Source organism: Grampus griseus (genome assembly GCF_964374135.1).
Source record: "Grampus griseus genome assembly, chromosome: 3".
Classification (NCBI taxonomy): Eukaryota; Metazoa; Chordata; class Mammalia; order Artiodactyla; family Delphinidae; genus Grampus; species Grampus griseus.
In genome coordinates, this window is record NC_139019.1 from 159679069 (window position 1) to 159705811 (window position 26743).

At 41.9% G+C, this 26743-nt stretch overlaps 1 protein-coding gene across 1 annotated transcript in view; it reads right to left on the minus strand.

Moving 5' to 3' along the window:
- Positions 1-326: 326 nt before the first annotated feature.
- CALR3 (calreticulin 3) overlaps positions 327-26743 on the minus strand; it is a gene marked incomplete at its 3' end in the record, with an annotated part of 30931 nt that continues 4514 nt past the window's right edge. Inside the window, exons 4-9 of the mRNA XM_082651977.1 lie at positions 14308-14402; positions 8774-8962; positions 5640-5747; positions 5430-5561; positions 4646-4738; positions 327-470 (exon numbers count right to left, since the gene is read on the minus strand). Of these exons, the coding sequence (XP_082508103.1) occupies positions 327-470; positions 4646-4738; positions 5430-5561; positions 5640-5747; positions 8774-8962; positions 14308-14402 (761 nt within the window). The remainder of the gene's footprint in view (positions 471-4645; positions 4739-5429; positions 5562-5639; positions 5748-8773; positions 8963-14307; positions 14403-26743) is intronic.

Genomic DNA, 26743 nt, shown 5'->3' on the forward strand with positions numbered 1-26743 from the left:
TTTCAAGGTAAGTTTTACCACCTTTTATTTATAAAACATTTTGGGGATTAAGAAAAGAGCATTGTGTTTTTGGCCAGACTCTCACTGGCCTCGGGCTTCCTCCAGCACTTCGGTTTGTCCAAAGGAAACGTCTCTGGGTACCTGGGGTCGGGGAGGAGGGGCTGGAAGGTGCTCGGGGAAAACCAGACCGATCCCACCGAGAAGCATGGGAACATTTTTCAAAGAAAATTAGACAAATGACCACGTCTGTAGACATTTGAGCTTTTAAATGTTGATTTAAGTAGAAACAAGGTTTTACCAGTCATCTTTAGCTGGGGTGGGGATGATTAAAGTTCATTCCTCTTGTGGAATCCTTTGAAGATATTTTCTCTCCCACCAAACCTGCCCATCATCTGCTCATCCTCATCTTCCTCTCGGGCCTTCTTCTCTTCTTCCTTGGCCTGTATGGCATCCATCTCCCTTTCTGGGCCCTGGAGAAAGAAACAAAGACCCCGGCAGCTGGGGATTATGCTTCCTGTGGGTTGATTGGGTGTCAGCATGCAGCCTGCCCCTGCCTTCTAGAAGCCTCCACACCAGCTGGGGGTTGGCTGAAAAAGAACCCCCCAGTAATCAGGTCCCAATTCCTGGAACCTGTAAATGTAACCTTATACCTATGGGGAAAGGGTCTTTGCAGATGTGATTAAATTAAGCATGTTGAGATGAAGAATTTCTACTGGATTATCAGGTGGATGCTAAATTCTATCATAATGTTCTCATAAGAGAGGGGCAGAGGGAGATTTGACACAAACAGAGACAGAAGAGGAGAAGGACATGTGAAGATGGGAGCAAAGATTAGAAGGGTGCGGCCACAAACCAAGGAGCACCAGGACCCATCAGGAGCTGCAAGAGGCGAAGTAAGCGTTCTCCCCTAGAGCCTTTAGAGGGAGCAAGGCCCTGCCGATGCCTTGATTTCAGCCTATTGATACTGATTTTGGAATTCTGGCCTCCAGAATTGGAGAGAATACATTTGTGATGTTTTAAGCCAGCAAGTTTGTGGTGATTTGTTATGGCAGCCCCAGGAAATGGATACACCCTCCTTCTTCTATTCCCAGAGCACCTGGGCCGGTCCTTCAACCAGCTGACAAGTGAATGAGTAATGAGAAGAGGACTCAGAGCCTGAATGAGCAATTCCAGACATGTGTGATTAAAAGAAGGGTTAGATGAGTGAAGACACGTCAAGAAATGTCCCATAGTCATTCCTGAAAAAAGAGTTTAGGAAGGCTTTGCTGCAGAAATCAGATTCAAGAAGAAGTGGCTCGGGACGTTCCTGGTGGTCCAGTGGGTAAGACTCTGCGCTTCCAGTTCAGGGGGCCCGGGGTTCGATCCCTGGTCGGGGAATTAGATCCCGCATGCATGCCGCAACTAAGAAGCCCGCCTGCCACCACTAAGACACGGTGCAGCCAAAATAAATAAATAAATAATTTAAAAAAAAGGAAAACAGAAGAAAGGGCTCATGAGAAAATCACTTAGCGATAACCACCTTTCATCAGTGGAGGGGAAATTTTCCCCTGAAATGCCTTAAAATGTTCAATTTTTTTTTTTTTTTTTTACGGTACGCGGGCCTCTCACTGTTGTGGCCTCTCCCATTGCGGAGCACAGGCTCCGGACGCGCAGGCTCAGCAGCCATGGCTCACGGGCCCAGCTGCTCTGCGGCATGTGGGATCTTCCCGGACCGGGGCACAAACCCGTGTCCCCTGCATTGGCAGGCGGACTCTCAACCACTGCGCCACCAGGGAAGCCCTCAAATTTTAAGCACCTGCTTTGCAGTTGGTCCCAGTGTGACGGACATGACATGGAAGACGCCTTATCAGTGAAAATAAGGGAATGAGGAGATTTTGATTAAAAGCAGGAAGATGTTTTGTGTATCACCCTTAACTTAAACTCACCGGCATGCAATTTAACAACCCAAAGTTTCTGGCTAAAACAGTGTGGAGGGTCCTCCAAGACCTTTCTCTCTCAGTCATGGTACTCCCAGAAGACACTGACCACTCTCTCCTTATGGGTGAGCAGCGCCACCATTTAGTTATTGGCGCTTAGCAACATGAGAAACAAAATGTTTATGCCCATTAAAAGCATACATTTTAGTGTCAGTACTCTAGCTCCAAAGAGTTATAAATGAATTTGTACTGATGAAAGATATTTTATCTTCTTTATGTGAAGGCAGAGCTAAGTTTTTAAGTTGGTTTCTCAGGATAGGGGCCTCAAAATACACACTAAAAAAAATAATAATACAGGAGTGCTTCACACTTGAGGGAATAGAAAGGCAAAGCACAGAGTGGTCAAGGACACTTACAATGCACTTATCTGACAAAGAACTTGACAGAATATATAAAGAACACCTACAACTAAATAAGAAAAGGTCAAATAACCCAATGCGAAAGTGGGCAAGCGACATAAACAGGCTGTATCAACCATATGTTTCTCTTGCTTTGATATCTGGGGCCTTGCTGACCCAGGAGGGATGGCCCCTCCAAGGGGGCCCATTCTTAGAGATAGTAAATGCCAAAAAGCACTCTTTTCATATGCAAACTACATTCAGAGCTCACATCCCTAACGACCTCCACTACTTGGCTCAATTCAGGGCTGATTTCTCCTTGCCTTAATTATCCCACAGCCAGGTACTAGACAACCAGTACCCCAGAGCCCACTGAAATTCTTAAAACTAGCCAATCCTAAGCCTGCTTATCCAGCTTCATCTGTTCCTTCCTGCAAAAAACCAAAACAAACTTTTTTGCCTACATCTTCCACACTCTCCCTCTGCCACCTGACCAAACCTGGTGCTTCCCCATGTGGCCCTGATTGGCATGGCGTGGCCCCTCCTCTGGGGATCTGTGAGTAAAATAAACCATCTTTTTGATGGAGGTCATCTCCTGATCTGCTGGCCTCACCATACCTGAATAATAACAAAACTTACGTCTTAAAACACAGGTATTTCACAGAAAAGGATCTCCAAATGGCCACAAAAGCCATGAAACAGTACCCACCTTCATTCGTCATCAGGGAAATGCAAACAAAATCAGAGATACCACTACACACCTATAGAAACCCACAGTCCCCAGTGCTGGTGAGACTGGAGAGACTGAAAAACAGTGCAGCCCCTCTGGAAACAGGTTGGCGATTTCTCATAGAGTTAAAGATACACCATACAACTCAGCAACCCCCTCCTGGGTATTTACCCAAGAAAAATAAAAGCACACGTCCACACAAAAAAACTATACGCAACATTGATAGCAGCTTTGGTCATACTGTTAAAGACTGGAAACACCCCTGGGACTTCCCTGGTGGTGCAGTGGTTAGGACTCCACTGCTGCCACTGCAGAGGTGCGGCTTCGATCCCTGGTCAGGGAACTAAGATTCCGCATGCCCCGTGGTGCAGCCAAAAAAGAAAAAAAGAAAGAAAGAAAGAAAAAAAATTGGAAACAACCCAAATGTCCATCAGCTGGTGAGCAGGTAAACTACTCAGTAATAAGAAGATACTACTAATAAGAAGAAACTACTGAGTGAACCTCAGCAACACGGAGGAATCTTGGAGATACTACGCTTGGTGTGAGAAGCAGGCTCAAAAAGACTCCATACTATATGATTCCATTTATATGACATTCTGGAAAAGGCAAAACTATAGGGACATAAACAACAAGGACCTACTGTATAGCACAGGGAACTATATTCAATATCTTGCAATAACCTATAATGGAAAAGAATCTGAAAAAGTATATATATATTCTGAATCTGAAAAAGAATATACATTTATAACTAAATCACTTTGCTGTACACCTGAAACTAACACAACGTTGTAAATCAACTATACTTCAAAAATACTATAAGAACGGATATCAGATCAGTGATTGCTGGAGTAGGGGAGGGCTTGGTTACAAGGAGACTTTTTGGGGTGGTGAAACTGTTGTACATCTTGATTTTTAGTGGTGGTTTCATAACTATATGTGTTTGTCAGAATTCATAGAACTATACATTTCACAGTATGTAAATTATACTTCAATAAAACTGACTCATCAACAACAACTGACAGTAATACCTAGCATGGCCAAAGATGCGACACAATTGAAATTCTCGACGATGAGGAAGGGAATGTAAACAGGATGACACACTGAAAACGTTTGTGTAAGAACTGGTGACCCAGCCTGTCCACTCCTGGGCATGTGTCCATTGAAAGACATGTACAGGAATGATGGGAACAGCTTTATCCATGAGGCCACAAACTGGAAGCATCCCAAAGCTGCATCCACAGAGAATGGATACATACCTTCTGGAATATTCACAAAGGAAGAACAAGCTACTGCTACATGCAAAAATATGAATGAACTTCGCAACACTACCTGAATGAATAAATAATGGGTAGCTACATTTACATAAATTTCAAAAGGAGTCAAATCCATCTACAGCGATGGAAGTGGAACCATTATTCCTTTGGGGGTGGGTGCTTGCTGGGAGGGATCGTGAGGAGGTTCCTGGAGCTCTGGCGACCTTCTGTATCTTGATCTGGGTGGGGTGTTCATTAGTAAAAATTCATCAAGGCTTTTCCTATACGTGAGACTTAAGTACAGAAATAACTGAATTATGAAAGAAAAGTTCATTGTGTTCATTGTACCTTGGTTTCACCCCAGGTGGCCTTGCCAAAATTCTCAGCGTACTCTTCATCATCTGTGATCAGGAAGTTATCGAAGATGGTTCCGGATCTCACCTGTGGATGAAAATAAGGCCTTCGTTACTGATGTGAAAAATGAAACTTTCCACAAAATAAACAGTTGTCATTTGCTCAGTACTGTAACAGTGATTAGCTGTCAATAGTAGGACATGCAGATACCCTTTTCTAGAATATCTATTCCCTCCAGGGCACTGGTTCTCAAACTTGGCTGCATATGGGGACCACCAAGAACATTTAAAAAAACTCCTGATGCCTGGTCTCACCCCCAGGGATGTTGATTTAGCTGGTCTGGGGTACCACCGGGGCACTGAGACTTTCAAGAACTCCCCAGTGACTCGAGCATTCAGCGATGTTTGAGAACCGATGCTCGAGAACCTTCCTGTGCAAAGTGTGAGCCATGGATGGGCAACATCAGCACCGCCAGGGAGCTTGCTGGGGATGCAGAATCTCAGGCTCCATCCTGGACATGCTACATCTGAATCTTCAGTCTTATCCTAAAGCTGACAGGCACCACAGGGTCAGCTCCAGGCAAATTCCCAGGGAGCAGCAAGGCAGACAAGAAGTACCCAGGGCAGGAAGGATGTCCATTTTGTCTACGACTGTATGTCTTGGGTCCAGGTAGGGGTGCCCGGCACACAACAGGAGCTCAAATACTAGCTATGTGAATTAAGGAGTTTAGGCTGAAGTCCAGAGTTATTAAACTAAAGCGAATTTAAAACCAAGTGACCTGCCAAAGCTCCAGTCCGATGGCACCAATGTTCTCAAATTCTGAGAGGTCATATTCCGTCAAATAATTGGTGTTTTTCATCTTCTGATGGAGCCAAACATCTTTGTCTATGCCCTCTGGTTTCAGGCCATCCTGCAACAACAAACTGTATGTGGTCGACCCTGGGGACACGGGTGGGGAGGGGGCTGGAGGGAAGAAGATGCCACGCACTTGGTATGGAGGCTTCTGCAGCATCGGTGCCTGCCAGTCCCCATCCAGTTCGCTGTTCCAGTCACTCGGCTTGCTGGCCCTGGCATCCAGAAGGTGCTTCTCCCAGTCCTTAAAATATGTGTAGGGGGAAAAAAATTTAGATTCTCAGATTTGAGAAAGGAAATTCTTAACTCCCAAGAGGCAGGGGCAGACCTGTGACCCTGGTTGCACTTTTCCCCGTGTCCTCCTCCATTTGACGGTCGAAGGGCTAAGTGCTGGGGTTCCCTCCCTCACCGGGGGCTTCAGGACCATGCACTGCCCGCTTTTTCTCCCTAACCGCACCTATGATGACAGCACTCTTCCCATGCTGTTGAGAGGAACGGTGCTGTGGAAAACTCGAAATAGTGGCCAAAGTTAAAATGAAGGGGCAAAAAGTGATGTTGGGAAGACGGGCCATATTTCCTACTGATTAGGTTAAGTCTGTACTTCTACAACATGGTCATATATGGACTGTTCCAGAGAGAGGCTGGACAACTAAGGAATGTCCCAAGATTTACCTGAGGACTGCTGGGTAGCAGGAGAAAAGCAGTTGTATTATTCAGCCCTTATATATATACTCACACTATACACATATATATAAAACACAGGGGACTTCCCTGGTGGTCCAGTGGTAAAGAATCCGCCTTACAATGCAGGGGACGCGGGTTCAATCCCTGGTCAGGGAACTAAGATCCCACATGCCACGGGGCAACTAAGTCCGTGTGCCACAACTACTGAGCTCACGTGCCTCAACTGGAGCCCATGTGCTGCAACCTAGAGAGCCCACGTGCTCTGGAACCTGCGCCCCACAGCTAGAGAGAAGCCCGCACACCACAACGAAGAGCCCGCACGCCACAACTAAGACCCGATGCAGCCAAAACAGTAATAATAAATAAAATAAATAAATAAATAATAAATCTTAACAAATAAAACACAGGTATACACATACCTATATACACACATACGCATATATACATATTTCTACACGTGCATATATACACATGTCTATGTGAAGGTGACTTAATAGGTGTTGAATACATTTGTGTTTTTTTTAAATGGAGCTTTTTCTTCCTCCCTCCCTCCCTCCCTCCCTCTCTCTCTCTCTCTCCTTCTTTCTTTCTTTCTTTCCCCACCACACGGCTTGCGGTTTGCAGGATTTTAGTTCCCCGACCAGGGATCCAACCCATGCCACCTGCAATGGAAGCAGTGGAGTCCTAACCATTGGACTGCCAGGGAAGTCCCAAATAAATATTTGTTGAATAAATGAATGGATGAGAAAAATTTGCTCTGGATTAATAATAATTCAGATAAACACATCAAAGCATAAAAATGGTGTACAATGATGTTTTCTCTTTCAGAATAACTGAGAACTTTTCCACGTTACTCTAGAACTTCTCAACGATGGCACGTGGGAGTTAATCATCTCTCCTACTGCTCTTTGCCCCGACCCCAACTGGCAACAGGTGAGCCAGTCTTGTGTTGGGATCCAAGAAATGATTACAACTCAGTCAGTAGCCGACTCTTTATAATGAGGGTTATCAAATGGTAACACCATAAAGAACCACACTGTTTAGGAGATCACACAGAACTGAACATATGGACAGAACACGGCCAGTTTGGGAACGAGCTTTCTGAACGGATGATTTGGCTCCTCTGGGGACCTGCCTCGTGTACGCCCGGCACCAAGGCACACCTGCACTGCTAGGATGGCATCCTTGTAACCCAGAGGCAGCCAGGATTTCAGTCCTAAGACCCGTATCTCCTGAGCTTGGGAGCCTCAGCGTCAGTTTCTTTGCCATTCTGTACCTTGTTTAAAGTAAATGCTCTTTCCAGGTGAAAAACTACTTTTTTTACTTTGGTTTGAAGGTAAGAAAGGGAGAGTAAAACTTCCCGCCTTTTTTCTTTTTCTTGAGAAATGATGGGGAAGCCTTATATGATTGGGATTTTACTCTAATCTGAAGACATTCTCATTGATTGGACACATGGATTCCAAATTCATGGAAGTTTACTTTTGATCATCTATGAAAGAAAAGGGTTGCCAAATAATTTAAGTCTAAACAAGATGCCATTTTAATTTCATAATTACATTCCATCTATGATGAAGTATTTGACTATTAGACAGCAATGCCACTAGTATTTTAAGTTGCCAGAAATTAATTGTAAACATCAGTTACAGTACTCTCAGTTATGGCAAAGACAATTGTCTTAAGATAAATAGCTTACATTTTGGCATAATGTTTGGTGTACAAAGAAAAATGTTACAACAATGACTAACGTAAATGGAAAAAAAAAAAGTAGCTTAATAGCAGGTTGAGTTCCCCAAAAGATTTCTCAACGTCCTAAGTCTCAGAATCTGGGAATGTGACCTTATTAGGAAAAAAGGCTCTTTGCAGATGTAATTAAGGTAAGGATCTCTAGACAGGTCATTCTATAATTCTGGATTATCCAGGTAGGCCCTAAATCCAATGACAAATGTCCTTATAAGAGAAAGAAGAGACACAAAAAGAATAGAAGGCTATGTGGAAAAGGAGGCAGAGATCGGAGTGATGTGTCTACCAGCCAAGGAACGCTGGGAGTCACCAAAAGCTGGAAGAAGCGAAGGATTCTCCCCTAGACCCTTCAGACGGAGTATGCGGCCCTGATGATTTCTGACTTCTGGCTTCAAGAAGAACTGAAAGAATACATCTCTGTTGTTTCAAGCCCCCAGTTTGTGGTCCTTTTTATGGCAGCCCTAGGAAACTAATATATACCTGTTACGATAATTGATTCTTGGTTGGCAGTCACACGTATGATGCTCAAAAATACTTATGCTCAAATGCAGAATGACAAGAAAATCATTTTTATAAAGGTTGCTGATACATTTTCCTTTTTTAAAAAAAACATTGGTTACAAAAACAAACCCTACTTGCTTTCATCTCAGATATTTTAACTCTTTCACAATACCTTGAAGTGTGCAGCCTGTGTGGCTGGTCTCAGCATATATGCTCTGAGGAGGGCACTTTGATTGTTGTAATGCTGTCATCATGATTCCCAGCCATGCAGCAATTGTACGGTACTTGGGTACTTACGAACTACACTTGTACACTTTCTAGCAGTTCTGCGGGAAAAATCCACACCTGGGATTTGCCCTCTGTAGCCTGGTCCCAGTCCTTAGACTCTGCTGAAGCCTTCTCCATTTTCTGCAGTGATGTGAGCTGCCAGTCATACTCTATGCTGCCGGATTCAATCGACTGACCATCAATTTTCACTTCGTAAGTGAGGTCTGGTCTTAAAATCAGAGTGTAGAGGTGTGTGAAGCCATCAACCTGAATGTTTTGGGGGAGAAAAGGAAAAGAATAAGACCCTTAACGTTTCAAGGCAGGTCTAGATATGCAGCATAAATCGTCATGGGTCAAAGGCTTGTTGTAAACAGAAAGCAGAGACGTTCTAGAAATAGGGGTTGACTTGACAATGAAAGGGTGTCCTACAGAAGACTCACCCCTTTGTAGAATACTTCCTCACTACTGGCAGCCTTCTCTTGAGTGGCTGATTCCCTTTTGTGCAAAGACAATGGCTTTCACCTATAATCCCCCAGGCAGTTATGATGGGGTGATTGGTGTAAACCGAGGGACCAGTGCGTTGTTGGACTTAAGAAAAGTTATATGCAAAACAACTTCTGGCTCTGCATTCTGAAAGACACCAAATGAAGCCCACTCTATTTCTCAACACAAGAGAGAATTTTTAACTCTCTGTGTTGTCCAACAATTTAAGCTTGGGGAGGGCAGGCCTGGTGCGCCTTTTGGTCATGGTTAAAGCCCCAGGCTGGACACAAGGAAAGCATTTAACGTTCAATAAAGGAGGGCTGGGGACTTCCCTGGTGGTCCAGTGGTTAAGACTCCACGCTTCCACTGCAGGGGGCACGGGTTGGATCCCTGGTTGGGGAACTAAGATCCTGCATGCCACACAGTGTGGCCAAAAATAAATAAATAAATAAAATAAAAAATAAAGGAGGGCTGGAAGGTGGATGGGAGGGTGTCTGGGGAGGCTGGGGGTGACCAGGACATATCTGACTGTCAGCAGCAGAGGGGACCCCTGCACCATACCCCAACAGCAGCAGCATCACTGGGGGAACATGGGCAATGCCCATTCCCAGGTCAGCCCCGCACTGCTGCATCAGAGCCTCGTGGACCCTCTGGCCACTTTCATAGGCCCTCCAGGGTCTCTGACGCTGCTCAAGTTTGGGAACCACTGCCCCAGTATAAAGGCTCTGTCAGGAGGAGTCTCTCCCTGCTAAGAACCCAATCAAAACGTCTTTTCAGTACCCCTCTGCTCTGTCACACCGCAGACAATGACTCTGTCCCGGGACCAGTATTACAGCCTACTCTGTGTCCCCCTCAACCCTTGTAGCCCGCCGTGACAGCTGAGTGCACAATTCTCCAAACGCTTTCCCCCTGCTCTCTGCCTGCCTTTGTCTCCACTTGTCTTTCTTAATTTAGACTTTGGGCTTGCTGGCCCCATGGCTGGCACCCTCTGGGATTTGTCCACCGGCCCAGAGCCTCCTGAGGGGTAACATCGACACCCACACATATGCAAACAGCTCCAAGCCAACATCTTTAATCCCAACCATCAGCCGAGTTTCAGACCCAAAGTTTCCAACAATTTATTCGACACCTCTACCTCGATGTCTGCCTGGATTTCACAACCAACTGTTCTAAACATGACCCCTGAGTCTGCCCTGACCCCTTTCTTGGCCTTTGTTTCCCCTCCTATTTAAGAGCAGCGCCACTGAGAATCATCATCCATACCCTCAGCACCCAGAATCCAAACATCATCAAGACGTGTGGACCCTACACCTGAATCATCTGTCAAAACGCTCCCGTGTTCTGCATCCCGCTGAAGCCTTGACCTAACAATCTTACCCATCTCCCTGTCTGTTGATCGCCACCCCTTCCTCCCTAGAACATCCGAGGTCTTTTTTTTTTTTGGCTGTGTCGGGTCTTAGTTGCAGAGTGCGGGCTCTTCCTTGCCGCGGGCGGGCTTCTTTCTAGTTGTGGCATGCTGGTTTTCACTTCGCTAGTTGTAGCACTCAGGCTCCAGGGTGCGTGGGCTCTGTAGTTGTGGTGCGCGGGTTCTAGAGTGCATGGGCTCTGTAGTTTGCAGCATGCAGGCTCTCTAGTTGAGGCTCGTGAGCTCAGTAGTTGTGGCGTGTGGGCTTAGTTGCCCCGCAGCATGTGGGATCTTAGTTCCCTGACCGGGGATCGAACCTGTGTCCCCTGCATTGGAAGGTGGATTCTTTACCACTGGACCACCAGGGAAGTACCTTTTTTTTTTTTTTTTTTTTGGTAGGTCTTTTTTCTTTCCATCCTTTTTTGTTCTTTTCTCTTGTGGTTTGATGACCATCTTCAGTGTTGTGCTTGGGTTGCTTTTTCTTTTTTGTGTGTGTATCTATTGTAGTTTGGGGGTTTGCTGTTCCCATGAGGTTTTGATATAGCAGACTATACATGTACAAGGTTGTTTTAAGTTTCTAGTCTCTTTCCTGCCTAGAGGAGTTCCTTTAGCATTTGTTACAAAGCTGGTCTGGTGGTGCTGAATTCTCTTAGCTTTTGCTTGTCTGTAAAGCTTTTGATTTCTCTGTCAAATCTGAATGAGAGCCTTGCTGGGTAGAGTGTTCCTGGTTGTAGGTTCTTCCCTTTCATCACTTTAAATATATCGTGCCACTCCCTTCTGGCTTGCAGAATTTCTGCTGAGAAATCAGCAGTTAACCTTATGGGAGTTCCCTGGTATGTTGTCATTTTTCCCTTGTTGCTTTTAATCATTTTTCTCTGCCTTTAATTTTTGTCAATTTGATTACTATGTGTCTCAGTGTGTTTCTCCTTGGGTTTATCCTGCCTGGGACACTCCGCACTTCCTGGACTTGGATGGCTATTTCCTTTCCCAGGTTAGGGAAGTTTTCAACTATCATCTCTTCAAATATTTTCTCGGGTCCTTTCTCTCTCTCTCCTCCTTCTGGGACCCCTATAATGCGAATGTTGGTGCATTTAACATTGTTCCAGAGGTCTCTTAGGCTGTCTTCATTTCTTTTCATTCTTTTTTCTTTATTCTGTTCTGCAGCAGTGATTTCCACCATTCTGTCTTCCAGGTCACTTATCCATTCTTCTCCCTCAGTTATTCTGCTATCAATTCTTTCTGGTGTATTTTTCATTTCAGTTATTGTATTGTTCATCTTTGTTCTTTAATTCTTCTAGTTCTGTGTTAAACATTTCTTGCATCTTTTCAATCCTTGACTCCATTCTTTTTCAAAGGTCCTGGATCATCTTCACTATCATTATTCTGAATTCTTTTTCTGGAATTTAGTTGTTTTTCTGGGTTTTTATCTTGGTCCTTCATCTGGGACATAATCCTCTGCCTTTTCATTTCATCTATCTTTCTCTGATTGTGGTTTTCCTTCGGCAGGCTGCAGGATTGTAGTTCTTCTTGTGTCTGCTGTCTGCCCTCTGGTGGTTGAGGCTATCTAAGAGGCTCGTGCAAGCTTCCTGATGGGAGGGACTGGTGATGGGTAGAGCTGGGTGTTGCTCTGGTGGGCAGAGCTCAGTAAAACTTTAATCCACTTGTCTGCTGATGGGTGGGGCTGTGTTCCCTCGCTGTTGGTTGTTTGGCCTGAGTAGGCTCTTTGGTGGGGCTAATGGAGGACCCCGGGAGGGCTCACGCCAATGAGTACTTCCCATAACTTCTGCTGCCAGTGTCCTTGTCCCTGCAGTGAGCCACAGCCGCCCACCCCCTCCTCTGCAGACCAATCAACATTAGCAGGTAGGTCTGGTTCAGTCTCCTATGGGGTCACTGCTCCTTCCCCCGGGTCCTGGTGCGCACAAGACTTTGTGTGTGCCCTCTAAGAGTGGAGTCTCTGTTTCCCCCAGTCTTGTTGAAGTCCTGCAATCAAATCCCACTAGCTTTCAAAGTCCGATTCTCTGGGGATTCCTCCTCCTGTTGCCAGACCCCCAGGTTGGGAAGTCTAACGTGGGGCTCAGAACCTTCACTCCAGTGGTGAACTTCTGTGGTATAATTGTTCTCCAGTTTGTGAGTTGCCCACCCAGCAGTTAGGGGATTTGATTTTATTGTGATTGCAGCCCTCCTACCGTCTCATTGTGGCTTCTCCTTTGTCTTTGGATGTGGTGTATCTTTTTTGATGAGTTCCAGTGTCTTCCTGTCGATGATTGTTCAGCAGTTAGTGGTGATGCCAGTGTTCTCGCAAGACGGAGTGAGCGCACATCTGTCTACTCCGCTATCTTGAATCAATCTCCTGAGGTATTTTTTTTAACAATGCAGGCCAGACCTCCTCCTTGAAAATCCTTGAGGGCTGACCACCGCGTTTCTTTTACAGCATTGCAGAGTGAATCGGAGCCCCGAGAAGATAACCTTGCTCCTCACCGAGGAGTCCGTGATGCTGACTAGCTGCTATGATCCAAGGCTCCAAGGCTCCTTCAGCAGACTTGTCTCTATTTTTCTAACAGGCTGCAGAAATACCAATACCTGTCTGAGGGAGTTGTGCGCCTGCCAGCGCCACTCAGGGCCCCGCAGGCTTGCTGCCCGCAGGTGACCGAGCTCTGGCCTCGCAGGCACAGTCCAGGCCAGACCTCACAGCCTCCATCTGGTAGTGTCATCCCCTTTCTCTCCTGCATGCCTGAGCTGCAACTGAACAAATGCTCGGGAATCATATCATGAAGACTGGTCCTCTGGTCCAACACTAAGGTGGAGGAGGAAGACTTGGATCTTGAGCTCCCCTCCATGCTCAAGGGAGGGGTGTCAGGCCTCTGAGTACATGGGGGACCTGCTGATCCTTTAGAACCATCAAGTCAGCAGGCAGGACCCGGCGAGAAACCATGCTGCCAACAGAGACTCACTGGGGCTTTGTGAGGGTGCCGAGCGCCCCCTGCTCAGGTAGAGACTGAATAAGGGACAGTTACGGATGCTTCCGTTCCTTGCTGTCAATGATCTTGAAATACACTGGCCTCCTGCCCAGATGCACAGAGGCTATGGGTGCTGGGGATGCCTCGGGGGACAGGTCCCTGCTTCCTGGTGCTTACCTTCAAAGTGTGGGGGGATGAGCTTTAGGGAGTGTACTTCCCCTTCACAGGCCCACACACCAGGGACTTAATGCAAGCTGCCTCTTTGGAGAAGCCCCGGGTAGGGCCATTGAGTTATAAACAGGCCCTAAGACCTAAAATGTCATTTTCACAGGATCCCCTGGGTAAAAATGTAAAGCATGTATGCATTCATTTTAGAAATATTCCCATTTTAAATTGTTTTGGTATTTTGAAGATTAATTTCACCAGAATTTTTTTCCACCCTGAATATTTCATTCCTTAATGATGATGGGTATAGCTGAAACGTGAGCATCGTGTCGTAACCCTTATGGGGCATTTTATAAATCAACGTCATGGCTCACAGTGAGAAGTGTACCCTCCCGGTGGGTAAAAACTTTGGAAACCAAACCAATCAAAGTGGTGGACAAGTGTCTCTAACAGGCCTGCTAAACTGGAAAGCAGGGACAGGACAGACAAGGCCCATCCATAGTTCACTTAAATAGTTTAAGGTCAAAACTATTTTCTATAAACTTACGTTATTATCTGGCAAGAGTTAACATGATCACTGATTTGAATATGAAAGAATTTACCTTACACCTGATTGATTTCTTGTTTGAGTGATACTGATTCTTGAAATGTAAAATAACATGAACTTTCTTGACATCAAATCCACAAATATCGGGTCCTACAAAAAAAAATATTAACTGCTCTCAATTTCCTTCTGTCATGCATCAACACAGGATATCCCCAACCATTCTCCTGAAATAATATACAAGGCACAGGAAGCTTACATGTCTGGGAATAATCAGATGTTCTTGTGGAGATATTTAAATGGACGGTGACACTCAGTTCAGGTCACGGTCAGTGCAGCCACTTTGGATTGGAGTGTAAGCCAGAATGTGAGGAAGAGAAGGAAGGTCTAACAACACTCTAGTAAGCGTTCTCCCATGTGCTGTCTGAGCCTCAGGCCCTCATTCTGAAGCTCTGACCAAGGTTCCTGTACCCATAGGAGGGCTTCAGAGCTGGACTGACTGGCTCCGATCCCAGTTCTCCTTCACTGTTGAGATATATTTGCAACTAACATATTCACCTCCCATGCCTCAGGGTCCTGGTCTGTAAAATAGGGGTGTTAATCTTGACTTCACAAAGCTATTTTGCCAATTCAAGGGGCTAATGTATGTAAAGCTTTTAGTATGGCAATGCTCAATACTTGTTGTTATTATTGTTATGCTCCAAGACAACACACATACGTATATATATATTTTCTTAAAGATAACACCACATCTTAAGCAAAAAAGAGGTTATAATCAGTACGTAGGTTCCAATGAACTGTGAAATTTATAAAGAGTTCTATTCAAAGTTAATGATTTTTGCTTTTGACAAAATTCAACACCCATTTATGATAAAAACCTTACAGAAAGTAGGCATAGAGGGAACTTCCCTCAACATAATAAAGGCCATATATGACAAACCCACAGCCAACGTTGTTCTCAATGGTGAAAAACTGAAACCATTTCCTCTAAGATCAGGAACATGACAAGGTTGTCCACTCTCACCACTATTATTCAACATAGTTTTGGAAGTTTTAGCCACAGCAATCAGAGAAGAAAAAGAAATAAAAGGAATCCAAATCAGAAGAGAAGAAGTAAAGCTGTCACTGTTTGCAGATGACATGATACTTTACATAGAGAATCCTAAAGAGGCTAGCAGATAACTACTAGAGCTAATCAATGAATTTGGTAAAGTAGCAGGATACAAAATTAAAGCACAGAAATCTCTTTCATTCCTATACACTAATGATGAAAAATTTGAAAGAGAAATTAAGGAAACATTGCAACAAAAAGAATAAAATACCTAGGGATAAACCTACCTAAGGAGACAAAAGACCTGTATGCAGAAATCTATAAGACACTGATGAAAGAAGCTAAAGATGATACAAACAGATGGAGAGATATACCATGTTCTTGGATTGGAAGAATCAACATTGTGAAAATGACTATACTACCCAAAGCAATCTACAGATTCAGTGCAATCCCTATCAAACTACCAATGGCATTTTCCAGAGAACTAGAACAAAAAATTTCACAATTTGTATGAAAACACAAAAGACATCGAATAGCCAAAGCAATATTGAGAAAGAAAAATGGAGCTGGAGGAATCAGGCTCCTGGACTTCAGACAACACTACAAAACTACAGTCATCAAGACAGTATGGTATTGGCACAAAAACAGAAATATAGATCAATGGAACAGGATAGAGGGCCCAGCCCAGAGATAAACTCACGCACATATGGTCACCTTATTTTCGATAAAGACAGCCTCTTCAATAAGTGGTGCTGGGAAAACTGGACAGCTACATGTAAAAGAATGAAATTAGAACACTTCCTAACACCATACACGAAAATAAACTCAAAATGGATTAAAGGGCTTCCCTGGTGGCTCAGTGGTTGAGAGTCCGCCTGCCGATGCAGGGGACACAGGTTCGTGCCCTGGTTCAGGAAGATCCCACATGCCGCGGAGTGGCTGGGCCCGTGAGCCATGGCCGCTGAGCCTGCGCGTCCGGAGCCTGTGCTCCACAATGGGAGAGGCCACAACAGTGAGAGGCCCGCGTACCGAAAAAAAAAAAAAAAGGATTAAAGACCTAAATGTAAGGCCAGACACTATAAAACTCTTAGAGGAAAACATAGGCACAGCACTCTATGACATAAATCACAGCAAGATCCTTTTTGACCTACCTCCTAGAGAAATGGAAATAAAAATAAATAAACAGGACCTAATAAAACTTAAAAGCTTTTGCACAGCAAAGGAAACCATAAACAAGATGAAAAGACAACCCTCAGAATGGAAGAAAATATTTGCAAATGAAGCAACTGACAACGGATTAATCTCCAAATTTTACAAACAGCTCACGCAGCTCAATATCAGAAAAACAAACAACCCACTCCAAAAATGGGCAGAAGACCTAAATAGACATTTCTCCAGAGAAGATATACAGATTGCCAACAAACACATGAAAGGATGCTCAACATCACTAATCATTAGAGAAATGCAAATCAAAACTACAATGAGTTATTACCTCACACCAGTTAGAATGGCCATCATCAAAAAATCTACAAACAATAAATGCTGGAGAGGGTGTGGAGAAAAGGGAACCCTTGTGCACTGTTGGTGGGAATGTAAATTGATACAGGCACTATGGAGAACAGTATGGAGGTTCCTTTAAAAACTAAAAATAGGGCTTCCCTGGTGGCGCAGTGGCTGGGACTCCACCTGCCGATGCAGAGGACACGGGTTCGTGTCCCAGTCCGGGAAGATCCCACATGCCGCGGAGCGGCTAGGCCCGTGAGCCATGGCCACTGAGCCTGCGCGTCCGGAGCCTGTGCTCCGCAACGGGAGAGGCCACAACAGTGAGAGGCCCGCGTACCGCAAAACAACAACAACAACAAACTAAAAATAGAACTACCATACAACACAGCAATCCCACTCCTGGGCATATACCCTGAGGAAACCATAATTCAAAAAGAGTCATGTACCACAGTGTTCATTGCAACTCTATTTACAATAGCCAGGATATGAAAGCAACCTAAGTGCCCATCAACAGATGAATGGATAAAGGAGATGTGGCACATATATACAATGGAATATTACTCAGCCATAAAAAGAAACAAAATTGAGTTATTCGTAGTGAGGTGGATGGACCTAGAGTCTGTCATACAGAGTGAAGTAAGTCAGAAAGAGAAAAACAAATAGCGTATGCTAACACACATATACGGAATCTAAAAGAAAAGGTTCTGAAGAACCTAGGGGCAGGACAGGAATAAAGTCGCAGACGTAGAAAATGGACTTGAGAACACGGGGAGGAGGAAGGCTAAGCTGGGAAGAAGTGAGAGAGTGGCATGGACTTAAATATACTACCAAATGTAAAATACATAGCTAGTGGGAAGCAGCTGCATAGCATAGGGAGATCAGCTCGGTGCTTTGTGACCTTCTAGAGGGGTGGGATAGGGAGGGTGGGAGGGAGATGCAAGAGGGAGGAGATATGGGGATATATGTATATGTATAGTTGATTCACTTTGTTATAAAGCAGTAAGTAACACACCATTGTAAAGCAATTATACCCCAACAAAGATGTTAAAAAAAAAGTTAACGATTTTTAAATTGCCACGTAAGTTTCAGTCACTAAGGAAATGGAATGCTGTAGGACACTGTATTCCCGGCTCAGAGACAAAGAAGTTCTGAATATTCTAAGCAAGGTTTACAGGAGGGATCTGGAAAATCTGTGAAACCTTCCGAGACTGTTTGGAATTACCCTGCTGCGGCTTCATTGACTTTAAGCCATAGGAATGTACTAAAGTATCTGCGTGTCTTTCTGTCTCAGACAGAATTCCACCACATCCACTGACCCAGGCCTGCACCCACCCCTGTGAACGAACCCTGTGTAAACACAAGCAGATGACTGTGACTTCTTCTAGAACTTGCAGTGATGAACCTCCAGATTAAATAAGAGAGATCTAGGCTGCACATAATTACTTAAAGAATATTATGAATTTGCCAGAGTAGATGCGACGTTTTACTTGGAAATACCATCTACGGAACCGACAAAGAACACCACATCTATCTCCTGGTTGAGTTCCCGGAGGACGCGTGGTTTATGTAATTTCCTTTTTTGTCACTGCTGGAAAACATTCCTGTTCAATTTTTTAAAACAAAAGCTATGTAAACTATTTGTATGAAAGTCTATTATCTCAGGATTGAAACATGAAATTTATTTTTCCTTCGAAATTGGTCAGAATTTTCCTCTCTATTCCTAAGCACCTACACACTTTTACTATTAAATTCAGCTTCAGAATGTGCCCAGATCTGACCAGAAAAATCTGGACATTTTCCATTAACAGCAATCATAAAATAGTTATGCAGTAATGGAGTTTTGTGAACAATGGGGTAGGCAGATGGGCTCTGAAATTGGGCTGACCTGCCTTTGGGCAAGTATTTTAATCTTTCTGACCCTCAGTTTCCTTATTTGCAAAATGGGGCTGTGTTACCCATTTCCTAGGGTTTTACACATAATCTAAGATTGCATGGGTAAGGCCCCTGGCAAGGGCCCAATAAAACATATTTCTCTTTTCCTCTTCAACACTAGCAAGCTGCTCTCAAACCAAAGGAAAGAGCTGAGAAATCACAGGAAGTGTTCGAATAGTGACACAATGGGTTTGGGTAAAATGTAACTGATTTTGAGTTAAAAGCAACATAATGCGGAAAATTTATATATATATATATATTTTACTCCAACATATGCTGCTTTGCAATTTAAATGTAGCAGACATGCTGTGTATATTTAAAAGTAGTATTTTGGTGGATATTTGTGGTTATTTTGTTTACTAAATCTAACTAAATCAAATATTTGTGAAATCATCTCTAATTCAATAGGTATTTTTTTGCCAGATATCTCTGCCATCCTGTTTTAAGAGAATAATAACCATAACCAAAACATTTAAATTTATTTTTTAATCTAAATAAAGACCTTTTCCGTTCCAGATTTTAAATTCAAGAGTAAATGTGAGGGTCTTCCCTGGTGGTGCAGTGTTTAGGAGTCTGCCTGCCAGTGCAGGGGACACAGGTTTGAGCCCTGGTCTGGGAGGATCCCACATGCCGCAGAGCAACTAAGCCTGTGTGCCACAACTACTGAGCCTGTCCTCTAGAGCCCAAGCCACAACTACTGAGCCCACATGCGGTGACTACTGAAGCCCACGGGCCTAGAGCCTGTGCTCTGTAACAAGAAAAGCCACCGCAATGAGAAGCCCACATACCATAATGAAGAGTAGCCCCCGCTCGCTGCAACTAGAGAAAGCCCGCACACAGCAATGAAGACCCAATACAGCCATAAATAAATAAATAAATATTTTAAAAAAGAGTAAATGTGAGGCGTGGTAGGTAGAGAGAACTCTGGGCAGGGAGTCGGGGAGTGCGCAATCTGTGGAAACTTTGGATCAATCTAATGCTGTGTCCTTGGAGAAGTTGCCTCACTCTCCAAAATGACAGAGCAGAATTAGATCTAAATCTAATAAGTAATCTAATATGTAATAAAATAATATTCTTTTTACTTCTACAATAACATCAAGACCAGCTGTATATAAATATAAGGACAGCATAACTAGGTGTCTGAAGCCGGATCCTGATCACGAAAAAATTTAAAATAAGCATGGGAAAACGTCACATGAGAGAAAATAATTTTAAAGAATAAGTCCCCAAATCTGGATTATGGATGGATATTTTAAAAATACATTTTCATCCTTAAAGCTTTTTCTTTTCCACCTTTTTTTTTTATTGTGGCAAAATACGTACAACACAAAATTTACCATCTTAGCCATTTTTAGTGTACAGTTCAGTGGTATTAAACACATTCACATTGTTAGGCAACCATCACCACCATCAATCCCCATAACACTTTTCATTTTGTAAAACTTAAACTCTATACCCATTAAGCAATAACTCTCCATCTTTCCTTCTCCCCAGTCCCTGGCAACCATCATTCTACTTTCTACCTCTATGAGTTTGACTACTCTAAGTATCTTCCACCAAAGGGGAAATCACAGCCTCGGAGGGGCAGGTACTTAGAGAATCCATCTTCCTGAGTCACCTCTCAGCAAACCCTACTTTCAAGTCCCTGGATATCCTGTCTCACTTCAGCTTTAGTGTGAACAGGATGTGTAAGACATGGGGACACTGAAATGGGAGGGCAGGACAGTGCCACCAAAATTGTGCCCCAGCGCGGCTCACCGAATGACCCGCCGACACCAAGGCTGTTCTGGGGAGTTGGCTGCTGCCTGAACGTGGTTCTGGCAAAGAAAGAGGTGAGATGGGCTTTTAGGCTGTGACAGCATTAAAAATCATCAGCCATGGAGTTCCTTTGTCATGCAATTCCCAAACCCTTTTAATTTATTGAGGCAAAATTCACATCACATAAAATCAACCATTTTATTTATTTATTTTCTTTCTTTCTTTCTTTCTTTTTCTCTCTTTTTTTGGTTACACCGCACAGCTTGCAGAATCTTAGTTCCTCAACCAGGGATGGAACCTGGACCCTTGGTAGTAAAAGCGCAGTCCTAACCACTGGACCACCAAGGAATTACCTCTTAAAAAAAAAATATATATATATATAGTTTAATTTTTATTTTATATTGGAGTATATTTGATTTACAATGTTGTGTTAGTTTCAGGTGTACAGCAAAGTGATTCAGTTATACATATATCTACTCTTTTTCAGATTATTTTCCCATATAGGTTATTACAGAGTATTGAGTAGCGTTCCCTGTGCTATACAGTTGATTATTAAAACCAACTTGTTGATTATCTAAAAACCAACCATTATATTTATTTATTTTTATTTATTTATTTTTGGCTGTGTTGGGTCTTCATTGCAGTGCCCTGGCTTTCTCTAGTTGTGGCGAGTAAGGGCTACTCTTTGTTGTGTCGCACGGGCTTCTCATTGCGGTGGCTTCTCTTGTCGCAGAACACAGGCTCTAGGTGCGCAGGCTTCAGTAGTTGTGGCACATGGGCTCAGTAATTGTGGCTCACAGGCTCTAGAGCACAGGCTCAGTAGTTGTGGTGCATGGGCTTAGTTGCTCTGTGGCATGTAGGATCTTCCCGGATCAGGGATCAAATCCGTGTCCCCTGCATTGGCAGGCAGATTCCCAACCACTGTGCCACCAGGGAAGTTCCAGTTATTGAAATTTTGATAGGGATTGGACTGAATTGCTTTGGAACTTGTAGATTGCTTTGGGTAGTATTGACATTTTAACAATATTAAGTCTTCCAATCCACAAACATAGGATGTGTTCCCATTTATTTATGTCTTAATTTCTTCCAGCAATAGTGTATAGTTTTCATTAGACAAGTCTCTCACTTCCTTGGTTAAGATGATTACTAAGTATTTTACTCCTTTGGATGTCATTGTAAATGACATTGTTTTTGTAATTTCCTTTTCAGATTATTCATTGTGTACAGGAATGCAACTGGTTTTGGTTTTGTTTTTTAACATGTTGACTTTGTATCCTGTTACTTTGCTGAATTCATTCATTAGTTCTAATGGGGTTTTTCTGTGCAAGCTTTAGGGTTTCTACACATCATATCATCTGCAAACAGATAATTTTACTTCTTCTGTTCCAATTTCTTTTCTTTTTCTTGCCTAATTGCTCTGGCTAAAACTTCCAGTACTATGTTGAATAGAACTGGGAAAACAGGCATCCTTGCCTTGTTCAGATCTTAGAGGAAACACTTCGAGTTTTTCTGAGTATGTTCACTGTGGGGTTTTCATATATGCCTTTTATTACATTGAATTAGTTTCCTTTTATTCCTATTTTGTTGAGTGTTTTTTTTATCATGAAAAGGTGTTGAATTTTGTCAAATGCTTTTTCTGCATCAAATGTGATGATCATTTTTCCCCCTTCATTCTGTTGATGTGGCATATTACATTGATTTTCATATGCCAAACCATACTTGCATCCAAGGAATAAATGCCACTTGGTCATGTTGTATAATTCTTTTAGTATGCTGCTGAATTCTGTTTAGTAGTATATTGTTGAGGATTTCCATCAGTGTTATCTTGTAGTGTCTTTGGTTTTGGTATTAGGGTAATGTTGGCATCATAGAATGAGTTAAGAAGTGTTCCCTCCTCTTCAATTTTTTGGAAAAGTTTGAGAAGGATTGGTATTCTTTCAATGTTTGGTAGAATTCACCAGCAAAACCATCAGATTCAGAGCCAGCCTTCCTTCCTTCCTTCCTTCCTTCCTTCCTTCCTTCCTTCCTTCCTTTTCTCTTCCAGTTTTATTGCAATATTATTGCCATACAGAACTGTATAAGCTTAATATACACAACATAATGATTTGACTTACATATACCATGAAATGATGACCACAATAAATTTAGTGAACATCCATCATCTCATATAGGTACAGAATTTTTTAAAAAGTATTTTTTCCTTGTGGTGAGAACTCTTAGGATTTACTCTATCAACAACTTTCATATATAACATTCAGCAGTGTTAAGAATATTAATCATATTGTACATTACAACCCTAGTATTTGTCTTATAACTGAAAGTTTGTACCTTTTGACCACCTTCATCCCATTCCCCCTCCTCCATGCCCACCTCTGGTAACCACAAATCTGATCTCCTTTTCTATGAGTTTGCTTGTGAAGTATAATTGTCCTAGAACATTATGTTAGTTCCTGATGCAGAAAATAGTGATTCAATATTTTTATACATTACAGAATTGTCACCATGGTAAGTCTAATTACGTTGTTACCATACAAAGAAGCTACATTATTATATATGACTATATAATATATGACTATATTCCCCATGCTGTACATTTCATCCCTGTGGCTCACTTATTTTGCACCTGGAAATTTGTACCTCTTAATCTTCATCACCTACTTTACTCATCCTTTCACCCTCCTCCCCTCTGGCAACCACCTGTTCTCTACATTTATGACTCTCTATTTTGTTATATTTGTTCATTTGCTTTGTTTTTTAGATTCCACATATCAATGAAATCATATAGTATTTGTCTTTCTCTGTCTGACTTACTTCACTTAGCATAAAACTCTCTAAGTCCATCTGTGTTGTCACAAATAGAAATATTTCATTCCTTTTTATGACTAAGTAATATTCCATTGTATATATACATCTTCTTTATCCACTCATTTATTGATGGGCACTTATATTCCTTCCATATCTTGGTTAATGGAAATAATGCTGCAATGAACATAGGGGAGCATATATCTTTTCAAATTAGTGTTTTTGTTTTCTTTGGAAAAATACCCAGTGTGGAATTGTGGGATCGTATGTCAGGTCTATTTTTAAATTTTTTAAATGAACCTCCATCCATTTTCTATAGTGGCTGCACCAATTTAAATTCCCACCAAAAGAGCACAAGATTTCCCTTTTCTCCACACCCTCACTAACACTTGTTATTTGTTGTCTTTTTGATAATAGCCATTCTGACAGGTGTGAGGTGATATCTCATTGTGGTTTTGATTTGCATTTCTCTGACGATTAGTGATGCTGAACATCTTTCATGTGTCTTTTGGCCATCTGTATGTCTTCTTTGGAAAAATGTCAATTCAGGTCCTCTGCCCATTTTTTAATTGGGCTTTTTTTTTTTTGATGTTGAGTTCTATGAATTCTTTATTTTGGATATTAACTCTTTATCAAATCTATCATTTGCAAATCTCCTCTCCCATTCAGTAGGCTGCCTTTTCATTTTGTTTGTGGTTTCCTTCACTGTGCAAAGGCTTTTGAGTTTGATGTCGTCCCATTTATTTATTTCTGCTTTTGTTTCCCTTGCCTGAGGAGACAGACGGATGCAAAAAAAATATTGCTTAAGCTGAAGTCAAAGAGCATACTGCCTGTTTTCTTCTAGGAGTTTTATGGTTTCAGGTTGTAACTTAAGTCTTTAATCCATTTTGAGTTTATTTTTGTATATAGTGAGAGAGTAGCCCAGTTTTCCCAAAACTATTTATTGAAGAGGCTGTCTTTTTCCCATTGTAAGCTTTTGCCTTTTTTGTTGTGGATTAATTGACATATATAAGCATGGGTTCATTTCTGGAATCTTTATTCTGTTTCACTGATCTATGTGTTTGTTTCTGTGCCAGTACCATACTGTTTTGATTACTATAAGCTTTGTTGTATAGTTTGAAATCAGGGAGTGTTGTATCTCCATCTTTGTTACTCTTTCTCAAAACTGTTCTGCCTATTTGGGGTCTTTTGTGTTTCCATACAGATTTTAGAATTATTTGTTCTCGTTTGTGAAAAATGCCATTGGTATTTTGATAGGGATTGCATTGAATCTGTATATTGCCTTGGGGAAGATGGATATTTTAACAATATTAATTCTTCCAATCCATGAGGTATACCTTTCAATTTGTTTGTGTCCTCTTCAATTTCTTTCTTCAGTGCCTTATAGTTTTCTGAGCACAGGACTTTTACCTCCTTAGATTTATTCCTACGTATTTTATTCTTTTTGATGCAACTGTAAATGGGTTTGTTTTCCTAATTTTTCTGATAGTTTGTTGTTGGTGTATGGAAAGAAAAGATTTCTGTATATTAATTTTATATCCTGCAGTTTTACTGAATTTATTAGTTCTAGTAGTATTTTGGCAGTGTCTTTAGTATTGTCTATGTATAGTATCATGTCATCTGCACGCAGTGACAGTTGTACCTCTTCCTTTCTAATTTGGATTCATTTTATTTCTTTTTCTTCTCTGATTGCTGTAGCCAGGACTTCCAATACTACGTTGAATAAAAGTGGCAAGAGTGGGCATCCTTATCTCATTCCTGATCTTAGAGGAAATGCTTTCAGCTTTTCACCACTGAATATAATGTTGGCTGTAGGTTTGTCATATATGGCCTTTATTATGTTGAGGTATATTCCCCATATACTCAGTTTGTTGAGACAAGGCTTTTTTTTGTTGGGATAATTTTGTTTACTGCTTCAATTTCCTTAGGACTTATAGGTCTATTCAGATTTCTTATTTCTTTGTGATTGAGTCTTGGTAGGTTTTGTGTTTCTAGGAATTTGTCCCTTTCATCTAGGTTATCCAACTTTTTGGTGTACAAATATTCATAGTGCTCTCTTCTAATCCCTTTTATTTCTGTAGACAAGGTAGTAACATCCCCACTTTCATTTCTGATTTTAGTAATTTGAGTCTTCTCTCTTCTTCCCTTAGCCCATCTAGCTAGTTATTGATGTCACAAAGTTACATCTTTATATGCTGTGTCCCCTAAAACATAAACTAATAATTCTTTAAAATGCATTAGTCTCTTAAATTATGTAGAAAACTAGATTTGTAGTTACAAACCAAAGTTTCAGTAATATTAGCTTTTACACAAATAATTGTTTTTCCTTAAATGTATTAGTCTCTTAAATCATGTAGAAAACAAAAAGTGTAGTTATAAACCATTGTTAAATAATACTAGCTTTTATAATTATATTTACCTTTATTGAGATTTTTATTTCTCCATATAGGTTCGAGTTACTGTCTAGTGAGTGTCCTTTCATTTCACCTTGCAGGACTCCCTTGAGCATTTCTTGCAAGGCAGTTCTAGTGGTTACAAACTCCCTCAGCTTTTCTGTCTTAATTTTTCCACATATTTGAAGGACAGTTCTGCCAAATATGAGTTTTCGTTGAGAGTTTTTTTTTTCTTTTCACTTTGAATCCACTATCTTCTGGCCTCCAAACTTTCTGATGAGAAATCTGCTGATAAGCTTATTGCAAATGCCTTGTATGTGATGATTTGCTTCCCTTTTGCTGCTTTCAACATTCTTTGTCTTTGCTTTTTGCAAGTTTGATTACACTGTGTCTTGGTGTGGACCTCTTTGAGTTCATCTTACCTGGAGTTCATAGAGCTTCTTGGATATTTATATTCATGTATTTCATCAAATGTGGAAGTTTTCAGCCTTTGTTTTTTCAAATATTCTCTCCCTCTGCTCCTTTTTCTCTCTCTTCTCCTTCTGTGCCTCCCACAATGTGTACTCGTTGGTCTGTTTGATGGTGTCCCACAGGTCCCTTAGCCTCTGTTTGCTCTCCTTCAATCTTGTTTCTTTCTGCTCCTCAGCCTTGATAATTTCCATTATCCTATCTTCAAGATCTCTGATTCTTTCTTCTGCTTGCTCAAATCTGCCTTTGACTCTTCTAGTGAACTCTTCATGTTAGTTTACTTTTCAGCTCCAGAATTTGATTTTGGTTTCTTGTTAAGTATTCTATCTCCTTACTGATATTTCCATTTTACTCTCATTTTTCTTGACTTTCACTACATCTTCACTTAGTTCTTTTAGCATCATTCAGTTATTTAAGTCTAACAGATCTGCCATTAGGTCTTTTTTTCAGGGACAGTTTATGTTGATTTATCCTTCTCATTTGAATGGGCCACACTTTCCTGTTTCTTTGTATACCTTGTGATTATTTGTTAAACACTTGACATATGAGTCTAATAATGAATGTTAAGTCTGGAAATCAGATTCTCC